The sequence below is a fragment of the Pan troglodytes genome, chromosome 18, assembly GCF_028858775.2.
Source record: "Pan troglodytes isolate AG18354 chromosome 18, NHGRI_mPanTro3-v2.0_pri, whole genome shotgun sequence".
Lineage (NCBI taxonomy): Eukaryota > Metazoa > Chordata > Mammalia > Primates > Hominidae > Pan > Pan troglodytes.
In genome coordinates this window covers 6,237,573-6,254,976 of record NC_072416.2, presented here as the reverse complement: position 1 = coordinate 6,254,976, position 17,404 = coordinate 6,237,573, and the positions used below count along the sequence as shown (strand labels likewise).

Genomic DNA, 17,404 nt, shown 5'->3' with positions numbered 1-17,404 from the left:
TAATTTTTTGTATTTTTAGTAGAGACGAGGTTTCACCTTGTTAGCCAGGATGGTCTCGATCTCCTGACCTCGTGATCCACCCGCCTTGGCCTCCCAAAGTGCTGGGATTACAGGCGTGAGCCACTGTGCCTGGCCTCCTTTTTTTAAAAATTATGACTTTTTATTATGAAAGCTTTCCCTTTCAGTTTTTTCCTTTTAAAAAGATAACCCTCAGTATTCACAAAGAACTTTTCCTTTCAGAAAAGGTTTTTTTGTTGTTGTTGTTTTAATTACAATGAAGCCAGGCATGATGGCTCATGCCTATAATCCCAAAACTTTGGGAGGCCAAGGCAGGAGGACTACTTGAGGTCACAAGTTCGAGACCAGCCTGGACAACATAGTGAGACCCCCATCTCTACAAAAAAATTTTAGGGGCCGGGCGTGGTGGCTCACGCCTGTAATCCCAGCACTTTGGGAGGCCGAGGTGCGCAGATCACAAGGTCAGGAGATTGAGACCATCCTGGCTAACACAGTGAAACCCCATCTCTATGAAAAATACAAAAAATTAGCAAGGTATGGTGGTGGGTGCCTGTAGTCCCAGCTACTCGGGAGGCTGAGGCAGGAGAATGGCGTGAACCTGGGAGACGGAGCTTGCAGTGAGCCGAGACTGCACCACTGCACTCCAGCCTGGGCAACAGAGCAAGACTCTGACTCAAAAAAAAATTTTTTTTTAATTAGCTGGGCATGATGGTGCACAACTGTAGTCCCAGCTACTCGGGAGGCTGAGGCGGGAGGATTGCTTGAGCCCAGGAGGTTGAGCTGCAGTGAGCTGTGATTGCATCATTGCACTCCAGGGCAACAGAGGGAGACCCTGTCTCAAAAAAAAAAAAAAAAAAAATTACAATGAATCCCCTAATCCCCTATACCTCAATCTAGATTTAACAAATGTTAACATTTGGCCATTTGTTTATGTCTTTATAAACATACTTTTTTTTTTTTTTTTTTTTGAGATGGAGTCTTGGTCTGTCTCCCAGGTTGGGGTGCAGTGGCGCAATCTCGGCTCACTGCAACCTCCACCTCCTGGGTTCAAGCCATTCTCCTGCCTCAGCTTCCAGGTAGCTGGGACTACAGGCATGCAACACCACGTCCAGCTAATTTTTGTATTTTTAGTAGAGTTGGGGTTTCACCATGCTGGCCAGGCTGTTCTGGAACTCCTGACCTTGTGATCCGCCCACCTCAGTCTCCCAAAGTGCTGGGATTACAGACGTGAGCCACCATGCCTAGCCAAGCATACATATTTTTCTTCCATATTATCTGAAGGTAAATTATAGACATTAGGATCCTTTACCCCTAGATTCTGCTGCATAACCACAATACCATTAGCACGCTTAATTCCATAATAGTGCCTGGCGTCCAGTTCAAACTCAAATTTCTCTGGTTGTCTCAAGGTTATTTTTTGTAGCTGGTTTCTTTTTTTTCTGAACAAGGATTCAGTAAGTTCACACACTGCATATTGCTGTAGCTCAGCAGTATCCTAAGGTCTAGATTCTAGAATAGTCCCCCATTTCCTTTTGTTTTCCATGACACTGACTTTTTTTTTTTTTTTTTGACAGAGGCTTGGCTAGAGTGCAGTGGCACAATCTCGGTTCACTGCAACCTCTGCCTCCCGGGTTCAAGCTATTCTCGTGCCTCGGCTTCCTGAGTAGCTGGGATTACAAGCACCCACCACCACACCCGGCTAATTTTTTTGTATTTTTAGTAGAAATGGGGTTTCACCATGTTGCCCAGGCTGGTCTTGAACTCCTGAGCTCAGGGGATCTGCCTTCCTCAGCCTCCCAAAGTGCTAGGATTACAGGTGTGAACCACCACACCCAGCCCTATGACACTGAGTTTTTGAAGAGGCTAGGCTAATTGTATTATAAGATTTCCCACTTTCTGGATTTATTTCTTTATGGGATCGTTAACTCCTTCCTCTAACCATTGGGTTGCCCCACTCTGAGTAGATTAGAGGCTCATTGGCTCCAGGTGAGACAGGGTGGCGACAGTGCCCCATGGCTGCTGTGTACTTGGTGTGGCACCGGCCCAATAAGCGTAATAATGCCAGGTGCTCCTGTTCTCCATCCCCAAAACAATATGGATTCTCATCTCTGATGAAAATATACAAAAGGAAAAGAAATAGGAAGAAACCATTATCGGCAGACCTACAGCTAATAAGTATGCAGGATCTTGGCACTGCATTGCAGATTTCACTGCAGTAGCATGGAGGAGTCTCAGGCCACCCCAGGGTCCACAGCAGGCAGTGATTTGATGTCCTGCCGAGGCATCAGTCCTGGACGCACACGTGAGGTGCAGAGGAGGCACCCAGCTGGTGTGAGCTCCGCCCCTGCCCAGCATTTGACTCATTTCTCTCTGTATCTTCACATCACACCCAGCGAGTGCTCAGAAAGAGATAAACCATTTGTTTGTGAAGAAACCAAACCAGGCTGGACGCGGTGGCTCACGCCTGTAATCCCAGCACTTTGGGGAGGCCAAGGCGGGCAGATCACCTGAGGTCAGGAATTCAGGACCACCCTGGCCAACATGGTGAAGCCCTATCTCTACTAAAAATTAGCCAGGTGTGGTGGGCACCTGTAATCCCAGCTACTCAGGAGGCTGAGGCAGGAGAATCACTTGGACCCGGGAGGCAGAGGTTGCAGTGAGCTGAGATCGTGTCGTTGCACTCCAGCCTGGGGACAGAGTGTGAGACTCCATCTCAAAAAAAACAAACAAACAAAACAGGGCACCAAAATGAAGGTATGCTGTTTTGCTGGCCTCAGTGGCAGGCACTGGTAGGCCACAGCCATGAAGAACTTGGGGATTTATGAGGCGTTCAGATGGGCCACCCTGGGAGCCATCTCAAGACCAGAATCAGTCCATTCTTGAGTCTGATGCTAAGTAAGAGATGCTGCCTTTTAATCGCCAAAGGCATTTCACTCTGCCCTGGTTTTATCATGGGCAGTAAAAGGTCAGCAGGAAAGGGTGAGTTTTGAAGAGAACATCTAGCTTTGTTGGAATATGAGCCTTGTGAACTTGCAATGCCCGAGGTAGCCAACTTCAGCAGAAGTGGGAAAGTTTAGGTCCTTGCTACTCAGAGTGGTCCTGTGGTGCCAGCATCGCCAAGCCTGGAGGCTGCTAGAAATGCGGAGAGTCTCAGGCTGCACCTGGACCCCTTGAATTTGAATCTGAGTGTCGACAAGCTTCCCAGGTAATGCATATCCATGTTAAAGTTGGAGACGGCTGTTCCCGGAGTGCTGATTAGTGCCCGGTCTCACTGGACAGTGTCCAAGTCACCAGCCTGCAGAGTGGAGCTGGGATCTGGTTTCTTTGTGTTCCACCTGCTCCCCATGGTCTGCAGGAGCTGACAGAGCAGAGGTCTGAGGGTGAGCTTGTCTTTGGAGTTTATTCTCACGGATCTTTGGTGCTTCTCCACAGTGTATGGGCTTGGGCCCCCTGCCCCAGAGAGCGACGCTGCGGTGGCCTTGACCCTGCAGCAGGAGTTTGCACGGGTAGGAGCATCGGCACATGATGATAGCCTGGAGGAAAAGGGTTTGTTCTTCTGCCAGATTTGTCAAAAGAACCTCTCAGCCATGAACGTGACCCGAAGGGAACAGCATGTGAACAGGTGGGGGCAGCTTGGGCCGTCGCCTCTCCCGTGTACGTGACCAGAATCCCCAGGCACCCCAGGGCTGGAGTGCGGATCTCCACACCTTACCATGACAACAGCACCTCAGCTTTGTTGTCAACCTACCCCTTTTTAAAAATAACTTCGTTGAGATACAATTCACAGAACATATAGTTCACCCATTTAAACCGAACAAATCACTACTTTTGGGATATTCACACAGTTGGGCAACTGTCACCACAATCACTTCTGGATTATTTTCATCACCCCCAAAAGAATCCCCACACCCATTGGCAGCCACTCCCTATTGCCCCTCTCTCCCCTGACAACCACTAATCAACATTCTGTCTGGATGGATTTGCCGATTCTGAAATTGCACAGTTGTCCTTTTGTGTCTGCCTTCTTTGACTTAATATGTTGTTTTTGAGGTTCATCCATGTTGTAGCATGGAGCAGGCTTCATTCCTTTTTATGGCTGAGCAGTATCTCATTGTATGGCTAGACTGTGTTTTTCCCATTCTTACATGAGGAATATGACCATGCTTTATCCTTTCATCCATTGGCGGACATTTGGAGCATTTCTACCCTTTGGGATTGTGGATAGAGCTGCCGTGAACATGGGTTTCATGTATTTGTTTGGGTACCTGCTTTCAGTTCTTTGGGGTCTCTACTTAGGAGTGGAATTTCTAAGTCATCATGTAACTGCATTTAATCTTTCCTTTCTTTCTTTAGCCAACTTTGCTGACAGATACCTAAGTGTAGTGTCTAGGGGCTGACTGCCGGGAGACGGAGCCAGGCTGTGTAGAGGGCATTGGCTTTGGGGAACTTGCTTTGACCACAGCACGTCCATGTTGACCTGGACCCACATTTGCTCCAATCCACATTCCCGGGGAGGGTGGTTCTCCTGTATTGACTGTTTTCCTTCAGGTGCTTGGATGAAGCTGAAAAGACACTAAGACCTTCTGTGTCTCAGATCCCTGAGTGCCCGATTTGTGGGAAACCGTTTCTTACCTTAAAGAGCAGAACCAGTCACTTGAAGCAGTGTGCTGTGAAGATGGAGGTTGGCCCCCAGCTCCTGCTGCAGGCTGTGCGGCTGCAGACAGCACAGCCTGAGGGTAGCAGCAGCCCGCCCGTGTTCAGGTAAGTCGACGAAAAGGAAGAAAACCAAGCCAAATAATGCTGTGTGCACTCAGGGCTTTTTCTATTTAAAAAAGCTTTTTATGGGCTGAACGCAGTAGTTCACACCTGTAATCGCAGCACTTTGGGAGGCCGAGGTGGGCAGATCACCTTAGATCAGGAGTTCGATACCAGCCTGGCCAACATGGTACAATCTCGTCTCTACTAAAAATACAAAAATTAGCTGGGCATGGTGGCACATGCCTGTAGTCCCAGCTACTTGGGAGGCTGAGGCAGGAGAATCACTTGAACCCAGAAGGTAGAGGCTGCAGTGAGCCAAGATCGTACCACTGCACTCCAGCCTGGACAGAGTGAGATCCTGTCTCCAAAAAAAAAAAAAAAAAGCTTTTTATAGTGTTGGAGGGAAAAAGAGCCCTCTTTGATTCTGGAAATGAAACACTTAGGGTGGAAATCGGGCACAGTCTAGAAGGGAGTGAGGAGGGGACAGAATCTGCATTCTGGAAGGCTCTGGACCTGCCCCTTTAGGTGGGTGCAGAAATGATCTTCACACTGTTTTCCTCAAGGTCCTTCCTGAGTTTCCAATCCCATGATCCCACAGTCGGTACCCTCTAGTGCAGGGGTCCCCAACCCCCCGGCCTCAGACCAGTACCGGTCTGTGGCCTGTTAGGAACCTGGCCACACAGCAGGTGAGCAGCGGGCAGGCAAGCTTTACTGTCTGAGCTCCGCCTCCTGTCAGATCAGTGGTGGCATTAGACTCACAGGAACACAAGCCCTATTGTGAGCTGCGCATGCGTGGAATCTAGGTTGAGCTCTCCTTATGAGAATCTAAAGCCTGATGATCTGAGGTGGAACGCTTTGATGCTGAAACCATTCCCCTACTCCTGTCCCATGGAAAAATTGTCTTCCATGAAACCAGTTCCTGGTACCAAAAAGGTTGGGGACTACTGCTTTACCACATCTAAGAATTTGGTAGTCACTTTACTCCATCCATTTCGTTGCTGGACAGCATGGTTTCCACCTCAGCACAGTCCAGTTTTCACACTGTTAACATAAGATTACTCAGCACAGTTCACAGATTTGGTGATTGGCCAGGCACGGTAGCTTACACCTGTAATCTCAATACTTTGGGAGGCCAGGGCGGAAGGATCACTTGAGCCCAGGAGTTCAAGACCAGCCTGGACTACATAGCAAGACCCATCACTACAAAAAATTAAAAAATTAGCTGGCTGTGGTGCTGCACACCTGTAGTCCCAGCTACGTGGGAGGCTGAGGCGGAAGGATCACTTGAGCCTGGGAGGCCAAGTTTGCAATGAGCTGTGATTGCACCACTGCACTCCAGCCTGGGCGACAGGGCAAGAACCTGTCTTCATAAAACAAACAAAAACAACAACAAAGTTGGTGAAACAGAAGTGTAGGACCCTATTTTTTAAAAATCTTGCATGAATTAATGCTTAAAAGTTAAAATGAGTTGCCTTGCTCACAGCCAGGAAACAAGTCCTCAGCATGCAAACCACAGCCACACAAGTGCCAGAGGGCTGGCCCTGCTCCACGCTGCCCTGCTGCTGAGGACGCTAGAGCTGACACCAGGTTCATAGTGAACAAAGGCATCTTGGACCTTTGACTCCTCCAGGTTTGAGACCGCTGTCAGGAGCAAAGGGAAGGCCAAAGGCGATAGCTCTTTGTCCCGCCCACTGCTTTGCACATAGGTCATGGGCAGCCGAGCTGGGTCGGGGCTGAGATGGCAGAGGGGATTCTCTTGGTGGAGGAGCGCATCTGTATTTAGCATGGCAGGGGTGCAAGCCTTGAGGCCTTAGAATAGATGTCATCTAAGCCATTGTTTCTTTCTTGGCAGGACCACACCAAAAGCACCTGCTCAGATAAAGTATGTCTGCCTTTAGAATACCTCCAAGTACTGAAACTAGATGTATGTGGATCCGTTTAGAAGGTTGTCAGAGTAGAAAACTGCAGGAGCTGGATGCCCTCATGGGGTCTTTGAACCCCTCCCTCCCCAAAGGCCAAGCCTGTGGTCATCAGAACGCATGCCCTGGCCAGAGTGCCTCATACTCTTTCCCCACAGCCCAAACCTGGCCTGCCGGGGAGTGAGGAGGGGACACAGTCTGTGTTCCCTTCACAGAAGCAGGGTCCCAGGCTGCCCAGGCAGCTCCTTTCCCTCTGGGAGGCTGTGATTATCCACGTTCCTGGGAAGGTGAACTTGAGCCATCCCTGGCACCCTGGAGAGCATGAGCTTTTGCAAAAGCCAGAGGCATGACTGCATTGCAGGGAAGGTGGGCCCAGTTTGTGCTAAGTTCCTTTGTCACCTCTGCCCTCCTCCTTCTTGCCCAGCTTGTTGGGAGTCACCCAGGCAGCCTAGGTTCTCTCCAGCCGGAAACTCCTGTTCATTTCCTCCAAACCAAACGAGCTGCTGCCCGTTGAAAGTGCAGAGTCCCAGGGCGGCTGGTATAATGTTGACCATCGGCAGCCTAAGCTGGGAAGCCCTTCCTTCTGGCCATGGGCAGAGGCACTGCCGTGGAGCCCTTGCAGGAGGGAAGGGATCCTTTTCTGCCGGTGTGGCCAGGACCGTGTAAGGAGCATCGGAAGTATTGATGGGTAAAGGTGGTGGGAGTCCAGGGAGCCTGCTCAGAGCCATCGATTGTTGACTCCATTGGATGGGCTTGGCCACATGAGGATGTGCAGGTACCACAGATGGCTCCGTACATCTGCCATGAGCCTGCTGGACAGCAGCACGTGAAGGAACCCAGACCCTCCTGTGCCTGGGCCATGTTGAACTTCCGGCCTGGGATTGAATGAGTTCACACAAGGCAGTGGAAGTGGGGGATGCATCAGCCTGGCAGGTCCACATCCGTCACTTTTCTCTCAGGCCCAGCCCTCTCCAGACCAGTGTGACCAACCTGAGAAGCGTGCACTCCTCTAGCCCCAGTAACTTTTCTCTTTGGCTGTTTTCTAGCTTCAGTGATCACAGTAGAGGTCTGAAACGGAGAGGACCCACCAGCAAGAAAGAGCCACGGAAGAGGCGGAAGGTGGACGAGGCACCGTCCGAGGACCTGCTGGTGGCCATGGCTCTGTCCCGGTCGGAGATGGAGCCGGGTGCGGCTGTGCCAGCCCTCAGGCTGGAAAGTGCCTTTTCTGAGAGGATAAGACCAGAAGCAGGTTTGTGTGACCAGAACAGTGACCCTGGGAGAGGCCACCAGCAGGTCCCGGGTGAGTGGACCGACTCCACCGTTGATGGTGTCGCTTTTGTTTCTCTCTAGAGAAGAAAAGTCGCAAGAAGAAACCCCCGGTATCCCCCCCATTGTTGTTAGTCCAGGACTCTGAAACCACAGGCCGACAGATAGAGGACCGTGTGGCCCTGCTCCTCTCTGAGGAAGTGGAATTGTCTAGCACGCCACCACTTCCTGCCAGCAGGATTTTAAAGGAAGGGTGGGAAAGAGCGGGCCAGTGTCCTCCTCCACCTGAACGCAAGCAGAGCTTTCTGTGGGAGGGCAGCGCACTGACTGGGGCCTGGGCCATGGAGGACTTCTACACGGCCAGGCTGGTCCCTCCTCTCGTGCCCCAGTGGCCTGCCCAGGTGAGTCCCTCCCCTCAGGCACATGGATAGGCTTTTGGGGGAGGTTGGCAATCCCAGAACTGCAACACTGGGTACCCACAGCCAGGTGATGGAAAGTCCAGGAAGGAAAGGCAGAGGCGGGAGGAGGCCAGAGGGGCACTTGGTGGCTGCAGCTTTCTTCTCTGTCCAGCAACTACATGGTACTCTGGGTAGGATCAGGGAGGACCCTTGGTGTCCACCAGAGTGTGTTCCTGGAGTTTGTTGAAAATGCAGAGTCCCGGCCGGGCGCAGTGGCTCACGCCCGTAATCCCTGCACTTTGGGAGGCTGAGGTGGGCGGATCATGAGGTCAGGAGTTCGAGACCAGCCTGGCTAATATGGTGAAACCCCATCTCTACTAAGAATACAAAAATTAGCCAGGCATGGTGGCACACACCTGTAATCCCAGTTACTTGGGAGACTGAGGCAGAAGAATCACTTGAACCGGGGAGGCGGAAGTTGCAGTGAGCCGAGACCGTGCCATTACACTCCAGCCTGGGCAACAAAGCGAGACTCTGTCTTGAAAAAAAAAAAAAAAACAGAGTCCCAGGGCAGCTGGCAAAAATGCCTCAGATGGAGCCTGGAAACTGGCATTCGAAACACACACTCCAGACAGTCCTGCAGCAAGTAGCCCTAGAGTCAGTATGCACCTGCCTGAGGCGGCTTGGAGGACTTCAGGAGGGTGGCAGGCCTGGGCCCCCCTGGCCTCTGACAAGCCTTTGTGCAAACAGATGCCACAGGCCTGGCCTTGGCCGTGACAGAGGAGGAGCATGTTGACATGAGTGCTGGGGAAAAGCATCCCAGGACTGCTCCAGGCTGTGGCTGGAGCCCCGGGGACAGTCCGTCCTCACAGCCCACATCCTTCTCTGTAGTTTTAGGTCCAGCCGTGCATACCACATGTGTTGGCTTCTGCAGTGTGTGCGTCAATGACAGTGACCACGTGGTCACTCTCCTTACTGGCTTCTTTCAGGGCCTCATGCAGGAGCCCGTGCCGCCTCTGGTGCCACCTGAGCACTCAGAGCCGAGCGAGCGAAGGTCACCCGCTCTCCACGGCACCCCCACTGCAGGCTGTAGCTCCAGGGGCCCGTCGCCTTCGGCCAGCCAGAGGGAGCACCAGGCCCTGCAGGACCTCGTGGACCTGGCGAGGGAGGGACTGAGCGCCAGCCCGTGGCCCGGCAGTGGGGGCCTGGCTGGCTCGGAAGGGACTGCAGGTGAGATGCTGGGTGGGACTCTAGGGCCAGCCCTGCCCTCCCGGGCCTCCCCTCCCCGCGGCTGAGGCTGCCATGGACTGGCTCTTGTGCCGCCGTGATGGCAGCTCTGACCTGGTGGGAGAACACACAGCCTCTGGGCGCTTTCATTTTTTCTCAAAGGTGAATGTGGTGTAGACAACTCTGTCATGATTTTCCTTCCACTTTAACCAAAGACAGAGCTGTCTGCCCACAGCGAGTGAATCCTCTGGGTGAACTGTCTGTTTTGCTCTTCTCTTACCGCCCTGGTGGAGTGGTGGTGAGACAGGGTGTGCGGGTTTGCTTTGCATGAAGGTGTCCTCGGATAGCAAGCACCTTCCGAGGCACCGCAGGGGCTGGCTCAGCCTGTGGTCAACGCTGTCTTCTTGGTGGTGGATGTGGCTGGGCTGTGACGTTCCTTTAACCTGTGAATCCTCCACTCAGGGTTGGACGTGGTGCCCGGCGGCCTTCCTCTGACTGGGTTTGTGGTGCCATCGCAGGACAAGCACCCGGACAGGGGCGGCCGCACCTCGGTAAGAACTGGCTCTGGCCCGCGCTCTCTGGTCCCGGCCATCCCACTTGCCATGTGTGTGGTGGGGTTGGCTCACCGCTGGCCTCTGGCCCCCAACGCAAGTGCAGTGGCCTCTCAAGGCCTCTGCTTTCCAGAAGGCCGCCACATCCTGACATCCGTGAGCAGAGCCACGGACCCACAGCCGCCCCAGCGCCCCTCTGGGGGCTCTGCCACGAGACTTCTGCTTTTTCTGTCTGTGACTCCATGGGGCACCTTGGGGTTGAGGCCCCAGAGCCTGCCCTGTCCTGGGTCCCAGGAGTGTAGAGGGACCACAGTTTCTCAGCGCGGTTGCCCCATCCAGGCACGCTCTGCTCGTTCCTCAGTAGTTGGGAGCTCACCAAGGGCTTGCTCTCCCTCCCCTCTGTGCGGGTCCTGGGCTCCAGAGCACAGCTGAGCAGCCTGGCCTGGCCTCCCTGTCAGTGCGCTGTCTGGGGAAGAACCGGGGTGGGAGCTGGCTTTTCCCTAGACTGGAGCTCCTCCCATTTGCATGTCAGTGTCAACCAAGCACTTCATGCCAAGGCCAGCCTAGGGACATCATCACAGACTGGACCCGGCTGTCCTCTTGGCCAGGTCCCCGAGCTGCTTGGATTCAGGGTGCTTGTCCGTCACAGGGGATGGGTGCACCTCCTCAAAGCCCAGGTATCCCGCAGCCTGTCCCACTCAGTGCGGGAGCTGCCAGTGCTGTGAGTTCACATCTAGCCCCATGTCTGGCATCTCCACGGGGGCCAGGGAACCCACTGGCAAGAACCAGAGGAACAAGCTAGTGCTTTGCTCTTCTGTGCTACTCAGGGCCTTAGGGTCACTCAGAGGTTGAGGCCATCGTGGGAAGCGTTTTGGAGAGGAAAGGAGAATGCAGGTCCTGGCTCCCGGCCCACCCTAGTGCCACCTCCATGCGGGGAGCTTCCCACTGCCCAGTTAGCGGAGCAGAGGTGGGGAGGTGACGGCTCTTCCTCTCCTCCTGCTTCAGCTCTCCCTCGGGCTGCTGGTTGCTGACTTTGGCGCCATGGTCAATAACCCACACCTGAGTGATGTCCAGTTTCAGACGGACAGCGGGGAGGTGCTTTACGCCCACAAGTTCGTGCTTTATGCCCGATGCCCGCTCCTCATCCAGTATGTAAGTACGTGGGCCGCCGTGTGCCCTCCTTTCCTCTCTCTCCCTCTCTTCTCCTGCCTTTCTCCAACCAGGTCTTCCCATGTCTCAGGTGCCCTTTCCACCCCCACACTCTCCCTCACTTCCTGCCCCACCATGTTCTCACCTTCTCCCTCCCAACCATCCGTTTCTGCAACACGTGGAGAAGAGATAAAGACCCACGCTTGAGGTTAGGAGTGGGTGTGAGGGGATGGCCTCACAACTGGGAAACATCAGTGTTTTCGTTCTGTTGAATGAAAATCCATTGTTTGGCCGGGCGCGGTGGCTCACGCCTGTAATTCCAGCACTTTGGGAGGCCGAGGCGGGCAGATCACAAGGTCAGGAGATCAAGACCATCCTAACACAGTGAAACCAGTCTCTACTAAAAATACAAAAAAATTAGCCGGGCATGGTGGCGGGCGCCTGTAGTCCCAGCTACTCGGGAGGCTGAGGCAGGAGAATGGCATGAACCTGGGAGGCGGAGCTTGCAGTGAGCTGAGATTGCACCACTGCACTCCAGCCTGGGCGACAGAGCAAGACTCTGTCTCAAAAACAAAACAAAACAAAAAGAAAATCCATTGTTTCCCAGAATTGTTTTCTCTTTTCTCTATTTGCGTAATTACAAAGGCTCATAACTGATCTCCTCAGGGATGAGTTGCTGATGAACCTTCTGCCTTCTGACTTGAAAGCATTTGACTTGAGTGTGGGCAGGAACTCAGGGAGCTATTCTCAGTCTCTGCCAAAGTTCTGGATCCCATATGTGTCTATCAGGAGGACTCTTAACAGGGTCCTGGAATATCTAGTCCCAATACGATTTGACAAAAGAGGAGTGTTAGGCCTCACCTGTAAAATTATTGGCCAAAAATCTGCATAAACAGTGGCTAATGCTTTTCCTGGGGCATGGAGCTGCTTATAAGACTAGGGACCGGGCACGGCGGCTCATGCCTGAGATCCCCGTACTTTGGGAGACTAAGGTGGGAGGATCGCTTGAGGCCAGGAGTTCAAGACCAGCCTGAACAACACAGTGAGAGCCCATCTCTACAAAAAAATTTAAAAATTAGCCTAGGGGCTGGGCGCAGTGGCTCACGCCAGTAATCCCAGCACTTTGGGAGGCCGAGGAGGGTGGATCACCTGAGGTCAGGAGTTCCAAGACCAGCCTGGCCAACATAGTGAAACCTTATCTCTACTGAAACTATAAAAAATTAGCCGGGCATGGTGGTGGGCGGCTGCAATCCCAGCTACTCGGGAGGCTGAGGCAGGAGAATACGCTGGAACCCAGGAGGTGGAGGTTGCAGTGAGCCGAGATCTCACCACTGCACTCCAGCCTGGGCAACAGAGAGAGATTCCAACTCAAAATAATAAAATTAATTAAAATTTAAAATTAGCCTAGGAGTTCAAGGCTGCAGTAAGCCATGATCACACCACTGTACTCTAGCCTGGGTGACAAGGGGAGACACTGTCTCTAAAAAGAAAAATAAAAAGACTAGTGACTTGCAGGACACCCCAGACCGTCTGCTTTGCTCCAAGTTACAACTCTCTGATCAGTAAACCCTCTGTGTTGCATTTCACCTGCAGGTGAACAATGAAGGCTTCTCCGCTGTAGAGGACGGGGTTCTGACCCAGCGTGTCCTGCTGGGTGACGTGAGCACCGAGGCCGCCCGCACGTTCCTGCACTATCTCTACACTGCGGACACTGGCCTTCCTCCTGGCCTTAGCTCTGAGCTGAGCTCCCTGGCCCACAGGTCTGGATTGCCCCCCAGCTTTTGAAATTAACTGACGAGGACTGGCAGGTTAACAGCTCTGGAGGGTTGTGCTGCAGAGGGCTCGGGGCTGAGACCAAGAGAACTAACAGTCCTGTTTATACCTTTTAATCCCAAGTCCATGACCAGTGACGACCCTGTGGAACAGGGCATGTTAGCTGAAAGTCAGGCCAGAACAGACCCTTGCAGGGGTGCCAAGCACTGGATCAGGAGGACTCTGTTGAGTCCCGTGGTTTTTAACCCCCTAGGTGTGATAAGAGAATGGCCCTTGGCTACAGCGCCCCCCAACACTGCTGCTCAGTGATTGTTCCACCACTAGACCTGAACAACAGCAGTCCTTTCCAGAGTCCCATAAAACGGGCATGGAGAGAATGCTTAGGCTGCATCCCAGATGCCGCAGCTCTCCTGGCTTGTCCAGCCAGCATCTTAGGAGAGAGGCAGCAGCTCAGAGGGACAAGTGTTGTGCCTCTGGACAGGGCCTGGGCCGCTGATCCAAGCCTGTGTCCTCCCTCTGCTGCTTTCTTAGGAAAGGAACAGCTCAGCCTCTGGAGTTGGAAGTATACTGACTAGGCCACAGAGCCTTCAAGCAGGTGGCTGGCTGGCTTGCCCATTGGCCTGGGCTGACTCAAGGACTTGGTGTGCTGTGGATTGTGTCTGATGCCATGTCTTTTCATTTATTTTTTATTTTTTGGAGAGACGGAGTGTCGCTATGTTGCGCAGGCTGTTCTTGAACTCCTGACCTCAAGCAATCCTCCTGCCTCCGCCTCCCAAAGTGCTGGGATTATGGGCATGAGCCACCATGCATGACCTTTTTTATCCTTTTAGAGACAGAGTCTCTTGCTGTTGCCCAGGCTGGCTGGCAGTGGCATGATCACCGCTCACTGTAGCCTTGAACTCCTAGGCTAATTTTTACATTTTTTTGTAGAGATGGAGACTTTCTGTGTTGTCCAGGCTGATCTCAAACTCCCGGCCTTGAGTGATCCTCGGCTTCCCAAAGTGCTGGAATTTCAGGCATGAGCCACAATGCCTGTCTCTGACACCATATCTTAAGAGCCTCTGAGGCAGCACAGACTCCCCAGTTTTGTAGCTCTGCCAATCCCTGTTACCTTACATTCAGTCCGACACACCCCTTTATGTCTGCAGCTATAGTTAGGAAGCCCTGCTTTAAGTGTTGTCAGTCCCCGGTTTCTGGAACTAAGTGGCCTGGGTGTTTCTGGCAAGGAGTGTGGACACCGTCTTCAAAGGGAGCAGGGCCTGGGTCATGGTCATTCCTCCTGGTGAAGACTCTGCTCTGGTCCGCCACCCCACTGGGGCACCCGGAGCCCATCTCCACGCAGAGGGGCGATGACTGTTGGTGTTTCGTGTTGCAGGTTTGGCGTGAGTGAGCTCGTTCACCTGTGCGAACAGGTGCCTATTGCCACTGACTCAGAGGGCAAACCATGGGAGGAGAAGGAAGCAGAGAATTGCGAAAGCAGGGCCAAGAATTTCCAGGAACTCTTGAGGTCAATGTGGGCAGATGAAGAGGAGGAAGCGGAGACTTTGTTGAAATCCAAGGACCACGAAGAAGATCAAGAAAACGTGAATGAAGCAGAAATGGAAGAAATTTATGAATTTGCAGCTACTCAGCGAAAGCTTCTCCAGGAAGAAAGGGCAGCGGGTGCCGGCGAGGACGCTGACTGGCTGGAGGGTGGCAGTCCGGTTTCTGGGCAACTCCTAGCAGGCGTCCAGGTGCAGAAACAGTGGGACAAGGTGGAGGAGATGGAGCCGTTGGAGCCAGGAAGAGATGAGGCCGCCACCACCTGGGAGAAGATGGGACAGTGCGCTCTCCCGCCACCCCAGGGCCAGCACTCAGGGGCACGGGGAGCAGAGGCCCCTGAGCAGGAGGCGCCAGAGGAGGCGTTTGGCCATTCCAGCTGCTCCAGCCCTTCCAGGGACTGCCGGGCAGAGAGAAAAGAAGGCTCTCTTCCACACTCAGGTGATGCCGGGGATTACGAACAGCTCTTCTCATCAACTCAGGGAGAGATCTCAGAGCCGTCCCAAATAACAAGTGAGCCCGAGGAACAAAGTGGCGCTGTCAGGGAAAGGGGGCTGGAGGTTTCTCATCGCCTGGCTCCCTGGCAGGCGTCTCCACCGCACCCGTGCCGCTTCCTATTGGGGCCTCCCCAGGGCGGGAGTCCCCGCGGGTCTCATCACACAAGTGGGTCGTCCCTGTCAACACCCCAGTCCCGTGGCGGAACTTCCCAGGTGGGCTCCCCAACCTTGCTGTCTCCAGCTGTGCCATCAAAGCAGAAAAGGGACAGGAGCATCCTCACGCTGTCTAAAGAGCCAGGGCACCAGAAAGGCAAACAGCGTCGGTCCGTGCTGGAGTGCAGAAATAAGGGGGTCCTGATGTTCCCAGAAAAATCTCTGTCTATTGACCTAACCCAGTCAAATCCTGACCATTCGAGCTCCAGATCTCAGAAATCTTCATCCAAACTGAATAAAGAAGATGAGGTCATCCTCTTACTGGACTCGGATGAGGAGCTGGAGCTAGAACAAACCAAAATGAAGTCCATTTCTAGTGATCCTCTGGAAGAAAGGAAAGCTCTAGAAATTAGCCCTAGGTCCTGTGAGCTGTTTTCCATCATTGATGTTGATGCAGATCAGGAACCTTCCCAGAGCCCACCAAGAAGCGAAGCTGTGCTGCAGCAGGAGGATGAGGGGGCGCTGCCAGAGAATCGGGGCTCTTTGGGCAGCAGAGGGGCTCCCTGGCTGTTCTGTGACCGTGAGAGCAGCCCCAGCGAGGCCAGCACCACAGACACCTCGTGGCTGGTGCCCGCCACCCCGCTGGCCAGCAGAAGCCGTGACTGTTCTTCCCAGACCCAAATCAGCAGCCTCAGGAGCGGGCTGGCCATGCAGGCGGTGACTCAGCACACGCCCAGGGCCTCAGTAGGAAACAGGGAAGGGAACGAAGCCGCACAGAAGTTTTCTGTCATCAGGCCCCAGACACCACCGCCCCAGACACCGTCCTCATGCCTCACTCCCGTCTCTCCAGGAACTTCTGACGGCAGAAGGCAAGGCCACAGAAGCCCTTCCCGTCCCCACCCCGGGGGCCACCCGCACTCCTCTCCACTGGCTCCACATCCCATCTCAGGGGACCGCGCCCACTTCAGCAGGCGGTTCCTGAAACACTCGCCGCCTGGGCCAAGCTTCCTGAACCAGACCCCAGCGGGTGAAGTGGTGGAAGTCGGAGACAGTGACGATGAGCAGGAGGTGGCCTCCCATCAGGCCAACAGCAGCCCCCCACTGGACAGTGACCCCCCAATTCCAATTGACGACTGCTGCTGGCACATGGAGCCCCTCTCGCCAATTCCCATTGACCACTGGAACCTGGAGCCGACCGGCCCCCTGAGCACCAGCAGCCCCAGCCGCAGGATGAACGAGGCCGCCGACAGCCGTGACTGTCGCTCCCCGGGACTCCTGGACACCACCCCCATCCGAGGAAGCTGCACTACCCAGAGGAAATTGCAAGAGAAGTCCTCGGGCGCGGGCTCCCCGGGGAACAGCAGGCCGAGCTTTCTGAATTCGGCTCTGTGGGATGTTTGGGACGGGGAAGAGCAGAGGCCTCCAGAGACCCCTCCTCCGGCCCAGATGCTAAGCGCTGGTGGAGCTCAGAAGCCCGAAGGGTTAGAGACACCCAGTGAGTAGCCAGGAGAGCTGGGGAAGGGGACTGTCTTTGTTACTATTTTACACTAAGAGGGTGGGAAGATCAGTCATGAGACCCAGGGGCTGCCCTCTGAATGCCTGCTGACCTGAGGCACGACACTTCCGCTGCCTTCCAGACTCCCCTCCACAGTGGAGGAGAGCCGGGCTGGCTCTCATGCTACACTTCTTAGCCAGTAAGTCAGTGTTTCCCAAACTTGCCTGGCTCCAGTGCTCACCTGGGCATGTGTTAAAAATCCACATCTGTGGACCCTTCAGAACACGGAGCCGGCACCTCCAAAGGCCACAACTCATTCAGCAAGTATCGGCATGCCTTAAGATTGGACCAGGGTGGTTCTCCAGAATGTTAACCGTAGATTGACTGCAGGACCCAGCAATTCCACTTTTACCTGTATATCCAAAAGAATTAAAAACAGGGACTCAGACATGCATGTTCATAGAAGCGCTGTTCACAATCGCCAAAAGCTGGAAGCAACCCAAATGCCCGTCAGGAGATGAACAGGGAAACCAAACGTGGTCCATCTAGACCACTAGAAAATGGAATAGTGTTCAGTCACAAAGAGGAGTGAGGCACCACACGCTACCACGTGGACGACCTGGAAAACATGCTGCCGGGTGAGAGAAGCCAGACACAGAAG

The 17,404-nt window shown here is 53.7% G+C and overlaps 1 protein-coding gene across 5 annotated transcripts in view; it reads left to right on the top strand.

Moving 5' to 3' along the window:
* Positions 1 to 17,404, top strand: part of SLX4 (SLX4 structure-specific endonuclease subunit) — a 29,944-nt gene that overhangs the window by 5,891 nt on the left and 6,649 nt on the right. For 3 of the 5 annotated variants that reach the window (XM_009430200.5, XM_510772.8, XM_063796536.1), the window contains exons 4-12: positions 3,451 to 3,640; positions 4,567 to 4,779; positions 7,742 to 7,944; positions 8,046 to 8,362; positions 9,349 to 9,589; positions 10,049 to 10,137; positions 11,143 to 11,289; positions 12,880 to 13,046; positions 14,435 to 16,743. In XM_009430200.5, the coding sequence (XP_009428475.3) occupies positions 3,451 to 3,640; positions 4,567 to 4,779; positions 7,742 to 7,944; positions 8,046 to 8,362; positions 9,349 to 9,589; positions 10,049 to 10,137; positions 11,143 to 11,289; positions 12,880 to 13,046; positions 14,435 to 16,743 (3,876 nt within the window). The remainder of the gene's footprint in view (positions 1 to 3,450; positions 3,641 to 4,566; positions 4,780 to 7,741; positions 7,945 to 8,045; positions 8,363 to 9,348; positions 9,590 to 10,048; positions 10,138 to 11,142; positions 11,290 to 12,879; positions 13,047 to 14,434; positions 16,744 to 17,404) is intronic. The other 2 variants (XM_063796538.1, XM_063796537.1) reach the window with 2 other exon arrangements.